The 18,017-nt window shown below is 41.2% G+C and overlaps 2 protein-coding genes across 4 annotated transcripts in view; one reads left to right on the top strand and one right to left on the bottom strand.

Annotated features, from left to right (window-relative positions):
- The window catches only part of hydin (HYDIN axonemal central pair apparatus protein), a 73,770-nt gene extending 68,326 nt beyond the window's left edge, over window positions 1-5,444 (bottom strand). For 2 of the 3 annotated variants that reach the window (XM_021597922.2, XM_021597913.2), the window contains exons 1-3: window positions 5,074-5,437; window positions 2,492-2,676; window positions 2,081-2,206 (exon numbers count right to left, since the gene is read on the bottom strand). In XM_021597922.2, coding sequence (XP_021453597.2) covers window positions 2,081-2,206; window positions 2,492-2,626 — 261 coding nt within the window. In that variant the 5' untranslated portion in view covers window positions 2,627-2,676; window positions 5,074-5,437. Of the gene's footprint in view, window positions 1-2,080; window positions 2,207-2,491; window positions 2,677-5,073 lie in introns of all 3 variants that reach the window. The other variant, XM_036975199.1, reaches the window with a different exon arrangement.
- An 806-nt stretch (window positions 5,445-6,250) lies between these two features.
- pnp6 (purine nucleoside phosphorylase 6) lies at window positions 6,251-10,689 on the top strand. Its single transcript, XM_021597929.1, has 6 exons — window positions 6,251-6,543; window positions 8,190-8,359; window positions 8,739-8,842; window positions 9,385-9,560; window positions 9,779-9,969; window positions 10,083-10,689. Exons 1-6 carry the CDS (start codon window positions 6,515-6,517, stop codon window positions 10,277-10,279), a joined length of 867 nt encoding a protein of 288 aa, XP_021453604.1. The 5' UTR covers window positions 6,251-6,514; the 3' UTR covers window positions 10,280-10,689.
- Window positions 10,690-18,017: the final 7,328 nt, after the last annotated feature.

Here is an 18,017-nt window from a genome sequence, read left to right on the forward strand (position 1 = left end):
CAAAGCTGGGACCGAGAGACTGAAAAACAGCTTCTATCTCAAGGCCATCAGACTGTTAAACAGCCACCACTAACATTGAGTGGCTGCTGCCAACACACTGACACTGACTCAACTCCAGCCACTTTAATAATGGGAATTGATGGGAAATGATGTAAATATATCACTAGCCACTTTAAACAATGCTACCTTATATAATGTTACTTACCCTACATTATTCATCTCACATGCATACGTATATACTGTACTCTATATCATCGACTGTATCCTTATGTAATACATGTATCACTAGCCACTTTAAACTATGCCACTTTGTTTACATACTCATCTCATTTGTACATACTGTACTCGATACCATCTACTGTATCTTGCCTATGCTGCTCTGTACCATCACTCATTCATATATCCTTATGTACATATTCTTTATCCCCTTACACTGTGTACAAGACAGTAGTTTTGGAATTGTTAGTTAGATTACTTGTTGGTTATTACTGCATTGTCGGAACTAGAAGCACAAGCATTTCGCTACACTCGCATTAACATCTGTTAACCATGTGTATGTGTCAAATCAAATTTGATTTGATTTGATTTGACTTCAGCAAAAGGGCCGAGAAAGACCTAGAAGTAGCCTGCAAACTGCAATATTTCTCGATGTAGTCCTACACAACCAGGCCAAAACCTGACGTCTAACCACACTTTTTGCATTTCACATGAGTCAGAGCACATGGAGACATTCAAAAGAGTGGGCATATTTTATTATATTTATATTTCATAGTTGACTAATTGAGGTCTCTGCTCTGAGTGTTAACCAAACTATTAACGTGGGTATTTCCAGTGTGAGAGCATGGTTTCAGGTAGACAAAAGTTCCCCTTCATGCACCTTCACTGTCAGCAAATCATTGTTTTGTGGTTAAGCTTTAATGTAGAGTTATGTATTATTTGTTCTGCTTTAGTCATATGATCCTTTCAGTTCCCTATGTTGTCAACGGCTAGCCCGCTGTCAGTGTCAGCTAGCAGCCACACAAGTAAATGAGCTTACAATGAAAAAGCAAGGTATTTTTTGCAAAAACGTTGCATGGCCATCATATTTCTAATGTTTATCTTAGAATGAATGTAGCCAGCTACATTTCCTAATGTTTTGCTAAAAATTAATCTTGCACCAAAAGTACAGGAGAAAGGTCTGCTCACACATCTGCTCATAGAATGCCTGTTCATGAATTCTCATCAGAGTGGAAAAAAATTAACGTTGGTCTGATGACGAGCAGAAATTACAATAAGAAGCATTTTAGATCTGCCTTTACAAAACGCTTCAAGATATTCATTCCCCCCCCCTTATTTTACCGCTTTTTCTCCCCAATTGGTAGTTACAGTCTTGTCTCATCGCTGCAACTCCCGTACAGACTCAGGAGAGCCGAAGGTCGTGAGCCGTGCGTCCTCCGAAACACAACCCAACCAAGAACTGCACTGCTTCTTGACACAATGCCCACTTAACCCGGAAGCCAGCCACACCAATGTGTCAGAGGAAACACGGTACACCTAGAGACTGTGTCAGTGGGCACTGCGCCCGCCCCGCCACAGGAGTCACTAGTGCGCGATGGGACAAGGACATCCCTGCCGGCCAAACCCTCCCCTAACCCGGATGACGATGAGCCAATTGTGCACCGCCCCATGGGTCTCCCGGTCGCGGCCGGCTGAGACAGAGTCTTGACTCAAACCCAGAATCTCTAGTGGCACAGCTAGCACTGCGATTCAGTGCCTTAGACCACTGCGCCACTCGGGAGGCCAGCAAGATATTTCTTATGCGTTTTATATATTTTGTTCTATGTGAAAAACTAAATTCTGCATTAACGTGACCCCTGAGCCTAAACATATATAATATTAGACTAAAACATAATGATTTCAAACCTTGCTTACATTTGTATACAATCACATATACTGTATATTTCTAGTATGTGTGGGAATACTTTGGAAATGTATTTATTTTTGCTCAGAAAACTTGTAGAATCACCCGCGGGCCAAACTCGGCCTGCAGGCCGAGGGAAATCAGGGAAATCCTGTTGTAGTGCATTTGCATAGACTTTACCTTCTGGTGAGTGGTCTCAGTCATGTCTATCAGCTCTAGAATGCGTGGTGGGTGCATCGCATGTGTATTTGCCAGACGCTCCTCCGTAGATTGAGACATCTCTTGTGCAAAAGCAGATGGTGTCAACTACATTGAGAAAGGGAATTCAATGAACAGAATCCATGAGTGATCATTAAATAAAAATGTCCATCCTTGACCACAGACATATACACACATTCTGCTTAATTTCCCCCATAATAACATCTCTCCATCAGTTAGTTCATCAATAGGTAAACATAGAACTGCACTCATTTCAAAGTCAGGGACACATTTTTATATATATAAATTAATAATGAAGTAGGAGGATATATTCAATAATAGCTGCAAGTCATGTGTATATTGAAAACATACACTCCATATGAATGTACTCACTTTTTTAGGCATATCCTCTCTTCTAACTAGTTTGGGATTCCTGGGTGCCACCACTTTGCTCTTGAATCCCTCGGGTATTTTCAGAGGCAGGCTTGGCAGAGCCGCATGGGATGCCTGAACCTTGGAGGTGGGCATTGCAAAGTTGGATCTTTCTTTGTTTAGTTCATTTGAGAATACTGCGGATCCTGTTGAATATGAACAAATTTATTGATTTAGAAATCAACAAGACAGACTCACTAAGAGTCTTTATTCTAGTAGATACACTACCCATCAAAAGTTTGGGGTCACTTAGTGTCACGAGAATTTTCAATCCCAATGATAATAACTGACAATCAATAGCTCTGACCAATCCCCGAGATCTGTAAGACCATGGGTTTAATAACAATTAGTCAAAGACTCAGCTTATGCAAAAAGATAGTACAGTTTATTCACGAGAACGTTCTGAAGTCCATTATACAAAGACATCCATTTTATAGCTACGCACATACTTCCACACAAACAGTAGGTATCCTACGCACATACTGTACATACACACAAACAGTAGGTGAGTTTTATCCTTCTCCATAGTTCTCACCACTGTTCTTCTGTGTTTTCTTAGGCACACACACATTTCTCTCTCTCCCAGTCCAACCTAATTCGACTTGTGTTTAATACTTTAAGTATTCCTTATACATGCAACATAAACTATACTCTCTAATGGTTACGTTTCAGGGTAGAATTATTTAATCATTACCTTTAAACATATAAATTATTTTATCACTTAGTAATGTCAGTGTTTTTTTTTTAAAGCCATTTTTTTGTCCATTAAAATAACATAAAATTGATCAGAAATACAGTGTAGACATTGTTAATGTTGTAAATGACTATTGTAGATAAAAACTGAAGATTTTTAATAGAATATCTACATAGTACAGAGGCCCATTATCAGCAACCATCACTACTGTGTTCCAATGGCACGTTGTGTTAGATAATCCAAGTTTATCATGTAAAAGGCTAATTGATCATTAGAAAACCCTTTTGCAATTATGTTAGCACAGCTGAAAACTGTTGTGGTGATTAAATCAGCAATAAAACTGGCCTTCTTTAGACTAGTTGAGTATCTGGAGCATCAATATTTGTGAGTTTGATTACAGGCTCAAAATGGCCAGAAACAAATACCTTTTTTCTGAAACAATGCTGTGTTCTTAGACTAGTTGAATATCTGGAGCATTGGCATTTGTGGGTTAAATTACAGGCTCAAAATGGGCAGAAACAAAGACCTTTCTTCATACAATACTGTGTACTACTCCCTTCACTGAACAGCGCAAACTGGCTTTAACCAGAATAGAAAGAGGAGTGGGAGGCCCCGGTGCACAACTGAACAAGAGGACAAGTACATTAGAGTGTCTAGTTTGAGAAACAGACCTCTCACAAGTCCTCAACTGACAGGTTCATTAAATAGTACCCGCAAAACACCAGTCTCAACATCAACAGTGAAGATGATGGCCTTCTAGGCAGAGTTCCTCTGTCCAGTGTCTGTGTTCTTTTGCCCATCTTAATCTTTTATTTTTATTGGCCAGTCTGAGATATGGCTTTATCTTTGCAACTCTGCCTAGAAGGCCAGCATCCTGGAGTCGCCTCTTCACTGTTGAGTTGAGACTGGTTGAAGCTGCAAGTTGAGGACTTGTGAGGCATCTGTTGCCAGGTCGGGACACGGGCGCCCCGGGATGCGGGCACTGAAGGGGGGTTCGCCCAGGGCGCCATATAAACTAGAACCGCCACATACACTTGAAACAAATCTCCAAACCGAAAACTGCAGCCAAAAATGCTTTCTGCTACTTAGATCAGTGAAATGTAAGCTAAACTGACAACGGAGTGAAGAGCAGAAATCTCAACTAGCAAGCAAGCAATTCGCAGCAATGAAGAACGCGAAGGGTGGAGAATTCAGGCAGGGGGGAGATTTTCGGCACAACACCTGGATGTCTCGTATCCTACTATCAGTACACTCGTAACAACTTAAGCATTACGAAACTTATATTCGATCAAATAAACCTCAATAACTTAGCAAATAAACCATTCATTTTTTGTTGACCAAATTCACCACTCTATCATTAATCGCCATACAAAAAAATAATTAATTGTGGGCGAAAAAACGAAACCTGCTTGAATGAGAGATTTCCCGCGGAGTTTGGCCTCTCTCTTCCTCCCTGCTGAAGTTATGTTACTTGGCAAGTCTGGTGGTAAACAGTGCTCAAAAGTAATTTATTTCGTGTTTTGGATCAATTACAGCCTGTGCGCAGAGATAACAGTTCTTCAGCACTGTAGCTAGAATCGTCTTTACTTTGGCTGAGTAATTTATTATTATTGGTAACGAAGGTATATTGAATCCATCCAAATGTGTCAATATTTCGTCTGGCGTTCAAATCTGCAAACAGTACAATAACATTATACTAGCAACCAACTAACGTTAGCAACTAGCTAACGTTAGCTATAAACTTCAGTAAATGTGTCTACATTATCAAGCCAGTTCAAACATTTTATACTCAGTTCTAGGTTCTTTATATTCCTAGTAACCAGGCATTGGCATTTGTTTTGAAACTTACAAAATAGTCACCAATAGTTGTCCCTCTGTTTCTCTCCTTTCAGTTTGTAGCGCATTTAGCCGTTACCATGGCACCGACTCTACGAGCCTGCTGATTCCTTGGCAATGGTCACGTGGTCCTCATTGATCGTTGGTCACGTGTCCAAAGGGGGAATAAAAGGGTGGGTTTCGGGGAGGCAACATCAGAAACAATGTATCCAAATGGACCTCTGAGACGACCCAACCACCCACCCATACTCTCTTATTAGAGTGACCAGTCTTCTATCTAGCCGCCTATGTTAAACCCATTAAGTAAATAATTGATTTCAATAGATATGATCAAAGTTAATAATTATAATTGGGTATCAAGATGACAAATGTTAGATGTATCTAACTAGGCTTCATTAGTAGGCTATGCATGCATTCCTTTCTGAGCACTCAAACTATATGTGAAACAGTTTGGAAGTCTTGTTAGACAATATGTATGCTACATTTGGGGTATTACTCTATACATTGTGGTGCCAGCATATTTGTAATGTTTGCTATCAAAAATGTTTAATGTTTCTTTAACAGTTATTTTATCCCAGTAGACATGTGCATGAGTATGCACCAGGTAGTAGAACGTGTGAAAGATCATGAATAATAGAGTAGCAGACTATTTTGTCCTGAAGACCCTGATACCAGGGGATTTCTCTCAAAATGCACATGCCTATTCTGCATCAAAAAATCAAAAAAATTACAGTATGAGTCCAGGCCTAACTCCCTATGCCACATGAATTGATAAGATATCATATGTCAGGTTGAGTTAGAACATTACAACAGTGTAGGGGATTGACTTCAGCAAAAGGGCCGAGAAAGACCTAGAAGTAGCCTGCAAACTGCAATATTTCTCGATGTAGTCCTACACAACCAGGCCAAAACCTGACGTCTAACCACACTTTTTGCATTTCACATGAGTCAGAGCACATGGAGACATTCAAAAGAGTGGGCATATTTTATTATATTTATATTTCATAGTTGACTAATTGAGGTCTCTGCTCTGAGTGTTAACCAAACTATTAACGTGGGTATTTCCAGTGTGAGAGCGTGGTTTCAGGTAGACAAAAGTTCCCCTTCATGCACCTTCACTGTCAGTGAATCATTGTTTTGTGGTTAAGCTTTAATGTAGAGTTATGTATTATTTGTTCTGCTTTAGTCATAGGATCCTTTCAGTTCCCTATGTTGTCAACGGCTAGCCCGCTGTCAGTGTCAGTCCTCAAGGTTTATTGCGCGGGTCAGTGAGCGCCCCAGTCTGTTAGACAATTGGATTAGAACAACGAGACCTTTCAAAGGAACCGCAAGTCCAACGACTCCTCCTCCGTCACGCCACCCTCCCATCACTGACCTTGTCCTACGAGTACTGTTTGTCGCTAAACGCTGTGGCTGACGAACAAATCTACTGTAGCTTTACCTCATCATCAGTAATGAACAAGTCATCCTCAAACAAATGCAGGTAAGATAACATATTGGTGTATATCGAAGTAAAACGAAGTGAACGGTTGTCCTCCTGATAGGCTACACAGTAGAGCCTATAATAATTTTCACAGTAACCCATGAAAGTTCTGCCAAAATGCCAGTTTAGGTCAGTAAAATCGTCATATCGTAGGTAACAATGTGTCGGTGGATTAGGCTACATGAAATAGGCATATTTTCACATATGGCAAGAGATTATCGTGGCTCTATTTGATAGATATCAATACAAATAGTTGATTTACATATCGAAAATGTATATTGTTTATAAGGTTAACAATATTTAAGCTTTTTATCTCCCTATCATTGTTAGTAACTAGGCTGCCTACATCCTCATACGTAGATACACGTTAGCGTGGGCAGCACTTAAAGAAACATGCTTCCTTTTCATGCAAACTCTATGCAAAATGAATTCAAGCATTGAAAGTAGCCCTAGCTTCTGCCAGCTCATTTGAAAGGAAAGGGACTCGCCGTTGTCTGTCAATAAATACAAAATGAGTGGCCATTGTGCGTGTTCATTGTGCGCCTGGTTCAGTAGGAGTGTGCAGTCGCGCGGCTCTGTGGACCGTCCTGAATGGAATGCGCTGATCCCGCAGCAGGCAGCAGCACCACGGACAGCTCCGCACTGCGCTGCCACTGAATCATCCAATCCTGCTGCTTTTTTCACTTGCTCACTGAGCCTTTGTAGCTCCCACCATTTTACTACAGCGAGCAGAAGGTTGAATTGCCACTATTTTCCGTTTTAAATCCAGCTTTATTATGACGCGTATACAACCCATAAAACATGGCCTGCCGATATAAAAGTTTATGGTGACTGGAGGTTTATTGCTAACATCGAATATGAGGATGATATTTATTTTTTTACTAGCAGAACTAAAACTGCCTTCTGCAACTAATGTTTGTTAGAGTGACCTCTAGTCAAGTGATCTAATTGGGTTTATGGTAACTTATAAAAGCTGTGTAAGCCTGCTTTTAAATTACAGGACTTGCAATCAATCATTCACCCGATGAGTTTGCCGACAACAGTGATGTGTCTCAAATGAAGTCGATGTGCTTTTAGAGTTTGAATGTGTAGAAGTTAATTACATTTTGTTGAACTCACGATTCAATTTAATTCAAGTAGATAAACTCTCTTTCTCTCTCTCTCTCTCTCTCTCTCTCTCTCTCTCTCTCTCTCTCTCTCTCTCCCTCTCTCTCTCTCTCACACACACACACACACACACACACACACACACACACACACACACACACACACACACACTACCAAGAGAGGGGGTTACAGGGTGTGTTGTGTCTGTGATTCTGTTGTTACCAGCTGTAGAAGTTGCTAAGATACTTTTGAAGATCACCCTTCTGTAATTGACAGGTTGAGCTCATCAACTAAGAAAAGTTCCTATTGGTTGTGTTCAGATGAAAGGTATATAGTAACCTATCTCCACTGAAACACAGATGATCTTTGATGATTTAAATTAACGTCAGGATTGTGGGTTCGATTCCTGTGACCACCCATATGTAAAAATATATGCACAAATTAATGTAAGTCACTTTGGATAGAAGCTTCTGCTGAATGGCATATATTATTATTATATTTCACTGAATAGCATGCACTTACTATGTTTCTTTCCTCAGTTACACATATGAGGATTATAGGGAAACAGCTGATTGGTTGCTGTCCCAAACTGAGCAGAGGCCTAAAGTAGCCATCATCTGTGGCTCTGGCCTGGGCGGCCTGGCTGACCTGCTGGACAACAAGACTGTGTTTCCCTACAAGGACATCCCATGCTTCCCCAACAGCACAGGTCAGACAATATCCTTATCCTGTACTGTCCCACCGGAAAATGTACAGCATCACGCTGTCTTCAGTTTGTACATGCATCATTACATCATCCTGTAGACATTACATACTATCTTATGCTTAGTGAACACTTGACCAAAGCTCAATATACGTTATAATGATCATTGATAACTTATGCATTTAATCATTTAATGTTAGATAAGAAATGTTTAGGTGGATGTTTTGAAAGTTGAAGTAAGAACACCAGTCTTTCACTGTGACCCAGAACCAGACCTTCACCCAATGCTGGCTGCTGCTTCCTGTCCTTGGGACCTGACTGAAATATTTACATTCGGTAATTCTATAAAAATACTCCTCCTTTTTTTCTTGTTGCACCACTGCAGTACAAGGACATGCCAGTCAGCTGGTCTTTGGGGAGCTGCAGGGGAAGCAGTGTGTCTGCATGCAGGGCCGCTTCCACTTCTACGAAGGCTACAACATTGCCACAGTGAGCTCCACTCTCTCCACCCACCAGAGACATATCCTTATTACATGTTTAATGTATGTTGTGGAAGTGTATTGAAATGCTTGTATATCCCATGGTAAACCTGACACCTGTTTTATGGGATGATATTTAATTTTAAATGCAGCTACTATATTCTTTCAAATGAGTAGTGAGGATACTCAATGATACTTCACCAGTTTGTACTTTTATGAAGAACATAAGTCCCATAATGTTAGAATAACACAGTTAGTGTCTTGAGTTAGCTTTTAACCTCTGTAAAAGTAGCATACCAGGCAATTTGGGTTAACCTTTGACAGTGTGAGTTGAATTTTCATTGTAAAGCTTTGGACACAATATAATCTGCACTCTGACATGATAAGACACACACTCTACACACACCTACACATGGATGTTGTATTGTAAATATGTGATAGTGGAGTAGTAGCCTGAGGGAACACACTAAATGAAAACAGTGCAGGCTTGCTATTAAAAAATGTTAGTACTGAGCATGTGATCTCTTATCTCTAGTTCTTCTTTCTCTCTAGGTGACATACCCGGTGCGAGTGTTCTTCCTGCTCGGGGTGGAGACCCTGATTGTCACTAATGCTGCTGGGGGGCTGAACCCCAACTTTAAAGTCGGTGACATCATGCTGATCAAGGATCACATCAACATGCCAGGCTTTGCAGGCCAAAACCCACTGTGTGGTCACAACGATGAAAGGTGAGCCTTCCATCACTCCTGGTTAGAATAGCAGTCTCTTGATCTTTGGAAGGAAGGGTCATGTTGCACGTTCCTGCTGTCTGAGAAGCCTGATTACTGGCATTATATTACAGTAAAGCACATGGGTATTATACTTGTGGACTTCTTGGATTGTACTTTATCCTTTACCTGACATTGAGGGTCTCTGATATGACACAGGACTTTATGTATCTCTTCAGGTTTGGAGTCCGTTTTCCCTGCATGTCGGACGCCTATGACAAAGACCTTTCTATACTGGCCAAAGAGACTGCTGAGGAGCAGGGCTGTTCCTCCTTCATCCAGCAAGGCGTGTACTGCATGCTGGCAGGTCCCAACTTTGAGACCATCGCAGAGTGCAGAGCTCTCCAGAAACTAGGCGCAGATGCTGTGGGTTAGTATGGTTCATTGGGCTTTATCAATGCCCTGAAATCTTTCAATAGATGTCCATTTCTTCTACAGAACTCTAGTGCTTGTCTTCTTTTTCACCCTCTCTGTGCTCTGTAGGTATGAGTACAGTCCCTGAGGTGGTGGTGGCTCGTCACTGTGGTCTTCGTGTCTTTGGCCTGTCTCTCATCACCAACAAGGTGGTCACAGACTACGACAGCCAGGAGAAGGCCAACCATGAGGAGGTACTGGATACCACAAGAATGCGCACTCAGGACCTACAGAGGCTGATCAGTAACCTGCTGGCTAAGATGTAGATCAGCCCCAGTCTGGCTGTGTTAACTGCCCAGGAACATAGCTACTGTAAGGTGATGTTATACAGAAAGCACAGATGCATATATTCTATAGAAATAGCTAGCAGACAGATCATTGCAATCATATGATATACGTAATTTGAAGGAAAGGCTAGATAGCTTTAAATGATGTCTTATTTGTTTACATTTCTAAGCACAGAGGCTAATGCTAGTATTGCTACTTCAGTTTGATTTGACATCTTATAGGCTAGGGTTTGTCTTCATTGTGTAATCTCTAAACTGAAGCACTGTAAAGAGGCATACTAACCAAACTCACCTCTTCAAAAAGGGGTTGTCCATATGGCTATAAAGTAATGTAATACTTGAAAATAATATATTCCTTTGAATTAAAACAAAACTGAAAATGCATCACACTGAAGTGTAAGATATGTAGCCTTCATGTACATTAATGTATTGCACAATTATTAAGCACAAATTAATCTCATGGTCAATGTGATCATGGGATCAAGCACTGAAAGACAAATCAATGGTCTGTATATCACGTGGACCAACAATCATTGTGTTGTTGCTCATTAGTAATGATTAACAGTGTATATTTCTTCCTTGTTAGACTTATTATTCTACCTTTCTAGAATCCGACTGCTCCTTGATGGAGAGATCGCCAAAACTCATCATGGTTATAAGAATAATCAAATTTCTCAGAGTGATGAGAAGTAAAACTTTTTTTTTAAACTCTAACATACACTGAATATACCAAACATTAGGAACACCTTCCTAATATTGAGTCGGGGCATGGATTCTACAAGGTGTTTAAAGCGTTCTACAGGGATGCTGGCCCATGTTTACTCCAATGCTTTCCACAGTTGTGTCTAGTTGGCTGGATGTCCTTTGGGTGGTGGATCATTCTTTATACACATGGGAAATTGTTGAGCGTGAAAAAACAATCAGCCTTACAGTTCTTGACACAAACCGGTGCGCCTGTCACCTACTACCATACCCCGTTCGAAGGCACATAAATCTTTTGTCTTGCCCATTCAACTTCTGAATGGAACACATACACAATCCATGTCTCAGTTGTCTCAAGGCTTAAAATCCCTTCTTTAACTTGTCTCTCCCCCTTCATCTACACTGATTGAAGTGGAGTTAACAAGTGACATCAATAAGGGATCGTAGCTTTCACCTGGATTCACCTGGTCATTCTATGTCATGGAAAGAGCAGGTGTCCTTAATGTTTTGTATAGTCAGTGTATATTGGGGACCAGTTATTTTCGTAATCATAAAAAGGAGACTGTTGTTGTCAGATGTTTTTCACAGTTGAGGAGTAGTAATGTACTGTATGTAGGAGATTAACTTCTTTACTTTAATTTCAGTTGTCCTAAAATCGAATGTACTTTCACATAATATACGGTTTAAAACCAGCAAATTACACTTATAAAATTGTGTACTGTTATTGTGAGAGTCACATGCAGTATAGGCAAAACAATACTGAGCACCTTGAGTAGGAGGTTGTGTATGTGTGTGTGTGCTTGCGTGAGGGTGTTTGTGCAGGAGCAATGTTAGTGTGAGATTACAGGTAGTGAAAATCCTTTGAATGGAATGGTTTATTACCTCTTGTTTATGTTCATATTGACTCATGAGCAATATGGGAAGAGAACAGTCTTTTAATGTGTTTCATAGAGCAGTACATTTATGTTATGCTTTGTTTTAAAAGGGCAAGTGGGCCTCCCGAGTGGCGCTGTACCACTAGAGATTCTGGGTTCGAGTCCAGGCTCTGTCGAAGACCGGCCACGACCGGGAGACCCATGGGGCGGTGCACAATTGGCCCAGCGTCGTCCGGGTTAGGGGAGGGTTTGGCCGGCAGGGATGTCTTGTCCCATTGCGTACTAGTGACTCCTGTGGCGGGCAATCACAGTGCACGCTGACACGGTTGCCAGGTGTACGCTATTTCCTCCGGCACATTGGTGCAGCTGGCTTACGGGTTAAGTGGGCATTGTGTCAAGAAGCAGTGCGGCTCGGTTGGGTTGTGTTTCGGGGGACACACGGCTCTCGAGCTTCGCCTCTCCCAAGTCCGTACGGGAGTTGCAGTGATGAGACAAGACTGTAACTACCAATTGGGGAAAAATAAAAGGGCAAGTGAGATGATTATCATCAATAATGTTGATCAATACAAAGAAGGAATCTGATGAAATGAGAGAAAAAGACAAGGGGGATACGCCCCCACGCAACATCCCTCCTCCCCATCCCTATCAGTATTTTGAAAGAACTGGGTCACAGCACTGAAAACATACAGTTGAAGTCGGAAGTTTACATACACCTTAGTCACCTACATTTAAACTCAGTTTTTCACAATTCCTGACATTTAATCCCAGTAAAAATTCCCTGTCTTAGGTCAGTTAGGATCACCACTTTATTTTAAAAATGTGAAATGTCAGAATAATAGTAGAGAGAATAATTTATTTCAGCTTTTATTTCTTTCATCACATTCACAGTGGGTCGGAAGTTTACATACACTCAATTAGTATTTGGTAGCATTGCCTTTAAATTGTTTAACTTGGGTCAAATTTTGGCCCATTCCTCCTGACAGAGCTAGTGTAACTGAGTGAGGTTTGAAGGCCTCCTTGCTCGCACCCGCTTTTTCAGTTCTGCCCACAAATGTTCTATAGGATTGAGGTCAAAGATTTATGAAGGCAACTCCAATACCTTGACTTTGTTGTCCTTAAGGCATTTTGCCACAACTTCAGAAGTATGCTTCGGGTCATTGTCCATTTGGAAGACCCATTTGTGACCAAGCTTTAACTTCCTGACCAATTTCTTGAGATGTTGCTTCAACATTTCCACATAATTTTCCACCCTCATGATGCCATCTATTTTGTGAAGTACACCAGTCCCTCCTGGAGCAAAGCACCCCCACAACATGATGCTGCCACCCCCTTGCTTCACGATTGGAATGGTGTTCTTCGGCTTGCAAGCCTCCCCCTTTTTCCTCCTAACATAATGATGGTCATTATAGCCAAAAATATCTATTTTTATTTATTCAAACCAGAGGGCATTTCTCCAAAAAGTGCGATCTTTGTCCCCATGTGCAGTTGCAAACCATAGTCTGGCTTTTTTATGCCAGTTTTGGAGCACTGGCTTCTTCCTTGGTGAACTGCCTTTCAGATTATGTCGATATTGGACTCGTTTTACTGTGGATATAGATACTTTTGTACATGTTTCCTCCAGCATCTTCACAAGGTCATTTGCTGTTGTTCTGGGATTGATTTGCACTTTTCGAATCAAAGTACGTTCATCTCTAGGAGACAGAACACATCTCCTTCCTGAGCAGTATGGCAGCTGCGTGGTCCCATGGTGTTTATACTTGGTACTATTGTTTGTACAGATGAACGTGGTACCTTCAGGCATTTGGAAATTGAGGTCTACATTTTGGAAAGATTACTTGTGTCATGCACTAAGTAAATTTCCTAACCGACTTGCCAAAACTATAGTTTGTTAACAAGAAATTTGTGGAGTGGTTGAAAAATGAGTTTTAATGACTCCAGCCTTAGTGTATGTAAACTTCCGACTTCAACTGTAGATATGGACATATCAACATATACACTAAACATGCTCCAAAATGTGGTGAATGAAAAGGAATTTCCCATCCCCAATCCATTACATAATTCAACAGTTCTGCCAACACACTGTAGAAGTGGAGCTGAGATGAAATATTAACACAGTGAGCCTAGCAGCCTGCCACCAGAAATAAAGAAATATCTCCAAAGATGCTTCTATCTATGAAGACCAAGAAAATAACACTTTTTTAAAATGGTTAAGAACAACATTATGTGTCATACAGAGTATAATCTAAGCTTGATGCCCTCAATCTCACACAAATGATCAATGAACCTACCAGGTACAACCCCAAATCCTTAAACACCGGCACCCTCATAGATATCATCCTAACCAACCTGCCCCCCAAATACACCTCTGCTGTCTTCAACCAGGATCTCAGCGATCACTGACTCATTGCCTGCGTCCGTAATGGGTCTGCGGTCAAATGACCACCCCTCATCACTGTCAAACGCTCCCTAAAACACTTCAGCGAGCAAGCCTTTCTAATCGACCCGGCCCGGGTATCCTGGAAGGATAATGACCTCATTCCGACAGTAGAGGATGCCTGGTTATTCTTTAAAAGTGCTTTCCTCACCATTTTAAATAAGCATGCCCCATTCAAAAAATGTAGAACCAGGAACAGATATAGCCCTTGGTTCACTCCAAACCTGACTGCCCTTGACCAGCACAAAAACATCCTGTGGCGTACTGCATTAGCATCGAATAGCCCCCGCGTTATGCAACTTTTCAGGGAAGTTAGGAACCAATATACACAGGCAGTTAGGAAAGCGAAGGCTAGCTTTTTCAAACAGAAATTTGCATCCTGTAGCACAAACTCCAAAAAGTTCTGGGACACTGTAAAGTCCATGGAGAATAAGAGCACCTCCTCCCAGCTGCCCACTGTACTGAGGCTAGGAAACACTGTCACCACCGATAAATCCATGATCATTGAGAATTTCAGTAAGCATTTTTCTACAGCTGGCCATGCTTTCCACCTGGCTACCCCTAACTCGGCCAACAGCCCTGCACCCCCCACAGCAACTTGCCCAAGCCTCCCCCATTTCTCTTTCACCCAAATGCCTTTTACATGTCCTCCAACACCACTTATTTGACCACCACACAAAGGTTAGATTAAAAACCACATGTCTGGAACAGTGCTGTGTTATAACAGAGAAGGCAACATTGGCATTGCTATGAGCGATAGTGCTACATCACAGTATTTAATTTAGCCACTTGCAGACGTGTAACTATTGCAGAGCTGTTTGGGCAATCTCATAGTTTATTGCATGATATCATGATGTCTCTGGGAGTAAGCTACATTGTGTTAATCATACATTGCACACTTTGTTCCATTTTGGGTCAGATGTCAGAGATTGTTTTTGTTTCCTCCTTTCTTTTCCCTCTTTTCTCTTTTCCAGGCACATCTTCCATCCCTTTTTGCAGCCCCCCCCCCCCCCCCCCTCCATCTCTCAAACACCAACTGCTAAATCATCCTAAAGATCCCAATTCCATTTTGGCTCACTACACATAATGTCACTGCAATGTTCTCTCAGGCCCCATATTTCAGGGACACTTTCCAAGATCTCTATGTGGATAACAGATTTCAGTTAACAGTAAACCCATATGAGTCACTAAACTTGTAAATCACTCACAATAAAATGCGATAATAATTGATGAACGTGATACTAGTTTGGACAATATGGTCTTTCTCTTCTATATAAACACACACCAAGCTAAAAAAAAAAACAGTGCCCATTTTTAGATCAAGAGGCGCGCTCTCCCTGTCTCTCCTACCCAGATATCTCTTAACAACACAGACACACACACACACACACACACATTTTGGTGTAATCAGTAAATAGCAATCCCACTGTTGACGGAGATACTTTTTTTTACTCTCTTGCATCAAATGTTCGACGCTACCAGAGGGAGAGTCTGTAAAATACAGAGTAATAATAAGAGAGGGATTTAAAAGTATTTTGGGAGATTCCCGCCTACACACACTCCAGTGCACTGTGGTACAACACACACTCTTTTGAAAGTTTGTTTAAGTTTTTCTTTATTTGCTCATTAAAATCGCTAAATAGTAGAGGAAGAAAGAAAGAAAAGAGATACATGAGCAGCAGAGATGGGAACCACAATTGAAAACAACATTATCAGTCAGAGGCGGTTTTAATATGTATATGAACAATTGCTATTCCCTGTTTGCGTGTCAATCAATCTATATTCATGAAGGGGACAAAAACATTTCCTGAATAGAGAAAACCAGAGTGATAACCAAAAGAATGGAGGGGTGAAGGAAAAGAACACCAGTGCTATTGTCTTAAGGTCAATGCTTTAAACCTCTATGCATGGTGACAGCTCTCATCTCAGAATGATGATCTATCTGACCCTGTCTGGCCAATAAACGGGAGACTATTCCACGGTGAAAAGACCTGCGGAGGAAATAGACTGAGACATTGTTGCTGAATAAAGACTTTCAATATTTCCAAACCGGTCTGACATCACTGGATCTGATGGAGGATGGGCCTGTTCAAATGGTATTGGCTGACTGTCTGTTATAGATCATATTAGCTAACCGCTCATTTTAGATTATGTTAGCTGACATTCCATATAAAGTTATGGGTTATTGAGCCTTTGTGACATTTAAATGGTGTCTGTTGCACTAAACATGTTCTCATGAGCCATCCTGGTTGGTGGGTGTTACGCACGAAATAGGATACATTACATTGATTTTTCAGAGTGTTTTTTGTTCTGTATTGAGTGTCATAGTCAGTGTTAGAGCCAGTGTAGTTCCTCTGCTTTATTCTCAATGAGGGTGTACAGTAATAAGCTCACCAGTGGCCTTGAGAGGAAAACACACAGTATGTCATGAGGAGATAAGAGGAAGTGTGAGACTGCCAGGTAGTGGATGCGTTGATTTACTGGACATATTTCTCAGTAACAGAGGAAATTGACAATTTTCACCACTAGCCAAAGGATCATATTGTGACGCTGTGCCACAAAGCCAGGGCAGCTCAGTCCAGACAGAGTCATGGACTAAAGCCCACTTATAAGTTGCAGCCAGTAGCCTCTCACTCAATGGAAACTCACATTATTACAGCAAGGTGTGTCCTCATTTCTGAGCTCACTACAGATAAGGCGTTGATCACTGTCATTCTTGACCTTTGAAACTCGATCTGCATGTCCAAGGATGTTTAAATGTATGTAAATGGTAATGAATGTACGTAAATTGTAAAGTATTTTTGTCTGTAATGTATTTTTTTAATGTGTCGGACCCCAGGAAGACTGACTAGCTGTCGCCTAAACCAGATCTACCATTACCCTTGACATGAGCACTCATAACAAGTGTGTTAAGATTTGCATGGTAAATGCGGTTTCATAATTGTAAAGGAATATGTTTGTTGGACGCTCTGGTCCTCAAAGAATTTCAGCCTTATCACTGAATCCTCCAGGGCCATATGAAATATGATTACAGTGTGGATTTCTAATTCATCTGAATCCTATCACCGAAGCCCTAGTAATTGGCATTAAAGCTGAGTGAGTTGTGCATGCAACAGCTTCATGCAGTGCAGTGGCTGTACAGCAGAAGTAAGACTACCATAATTACTACTATGCTCCTCAGTCCTACTGCACAGACATGGCTCCTCCCTGGGCTCTGGTTCTCCTGACTGAGGATAATACCCAAGCCTTTTGGAAATTCCTTGCTACCAGATTCTCCTACTGTGATTGTAAACACAGATGTGTCCATGAAGTCTATTGAAAACAATTAAACACACAGTAAGGATTAATACCATTTTCAATGCCAATCCATCTTCGACATGCATGCACATTGACAATGAAAATAAAATAAGGAAATTATACATTGAGGGAATTTGATGCACTTTCTGCACATGGAGCAATACAATTCCTGCACAGACTCTCACTGTGATTTACATAATTTAAACCAAATAGCCTAGAAATCTGGTTCGAGGTGGCAGAGTTCAAAACCCGAACAGCAACAGAAGGTTCAGTCCATTGAAGTTCTTTGGATGCATTCGGACTATTAATTAAATATCCCTCTCCGCATGATACCTCGCAGAAGCAGCCGAACACAGACGAATGGATGTGTGGGGGCGTTGATCTTGGTGTCACTGCGCCACCTGCATGG

This window comes from Oncorhynchus mykiss, chromosome 1, assembly GCF_013265735.2.
Source record: "Oncorhynchus mykiss isolate Arlee chromosome 1, USDA_OmykA_1.1, whole genome shotgun sequence".
Classification (NCBI taxonomy): Eukaryota; Metazoa; Chordata; class Actinopteri; order Salmoniformes; family Salmonidae; genus Oncorhynchus; species Oncorhynchus mykiss.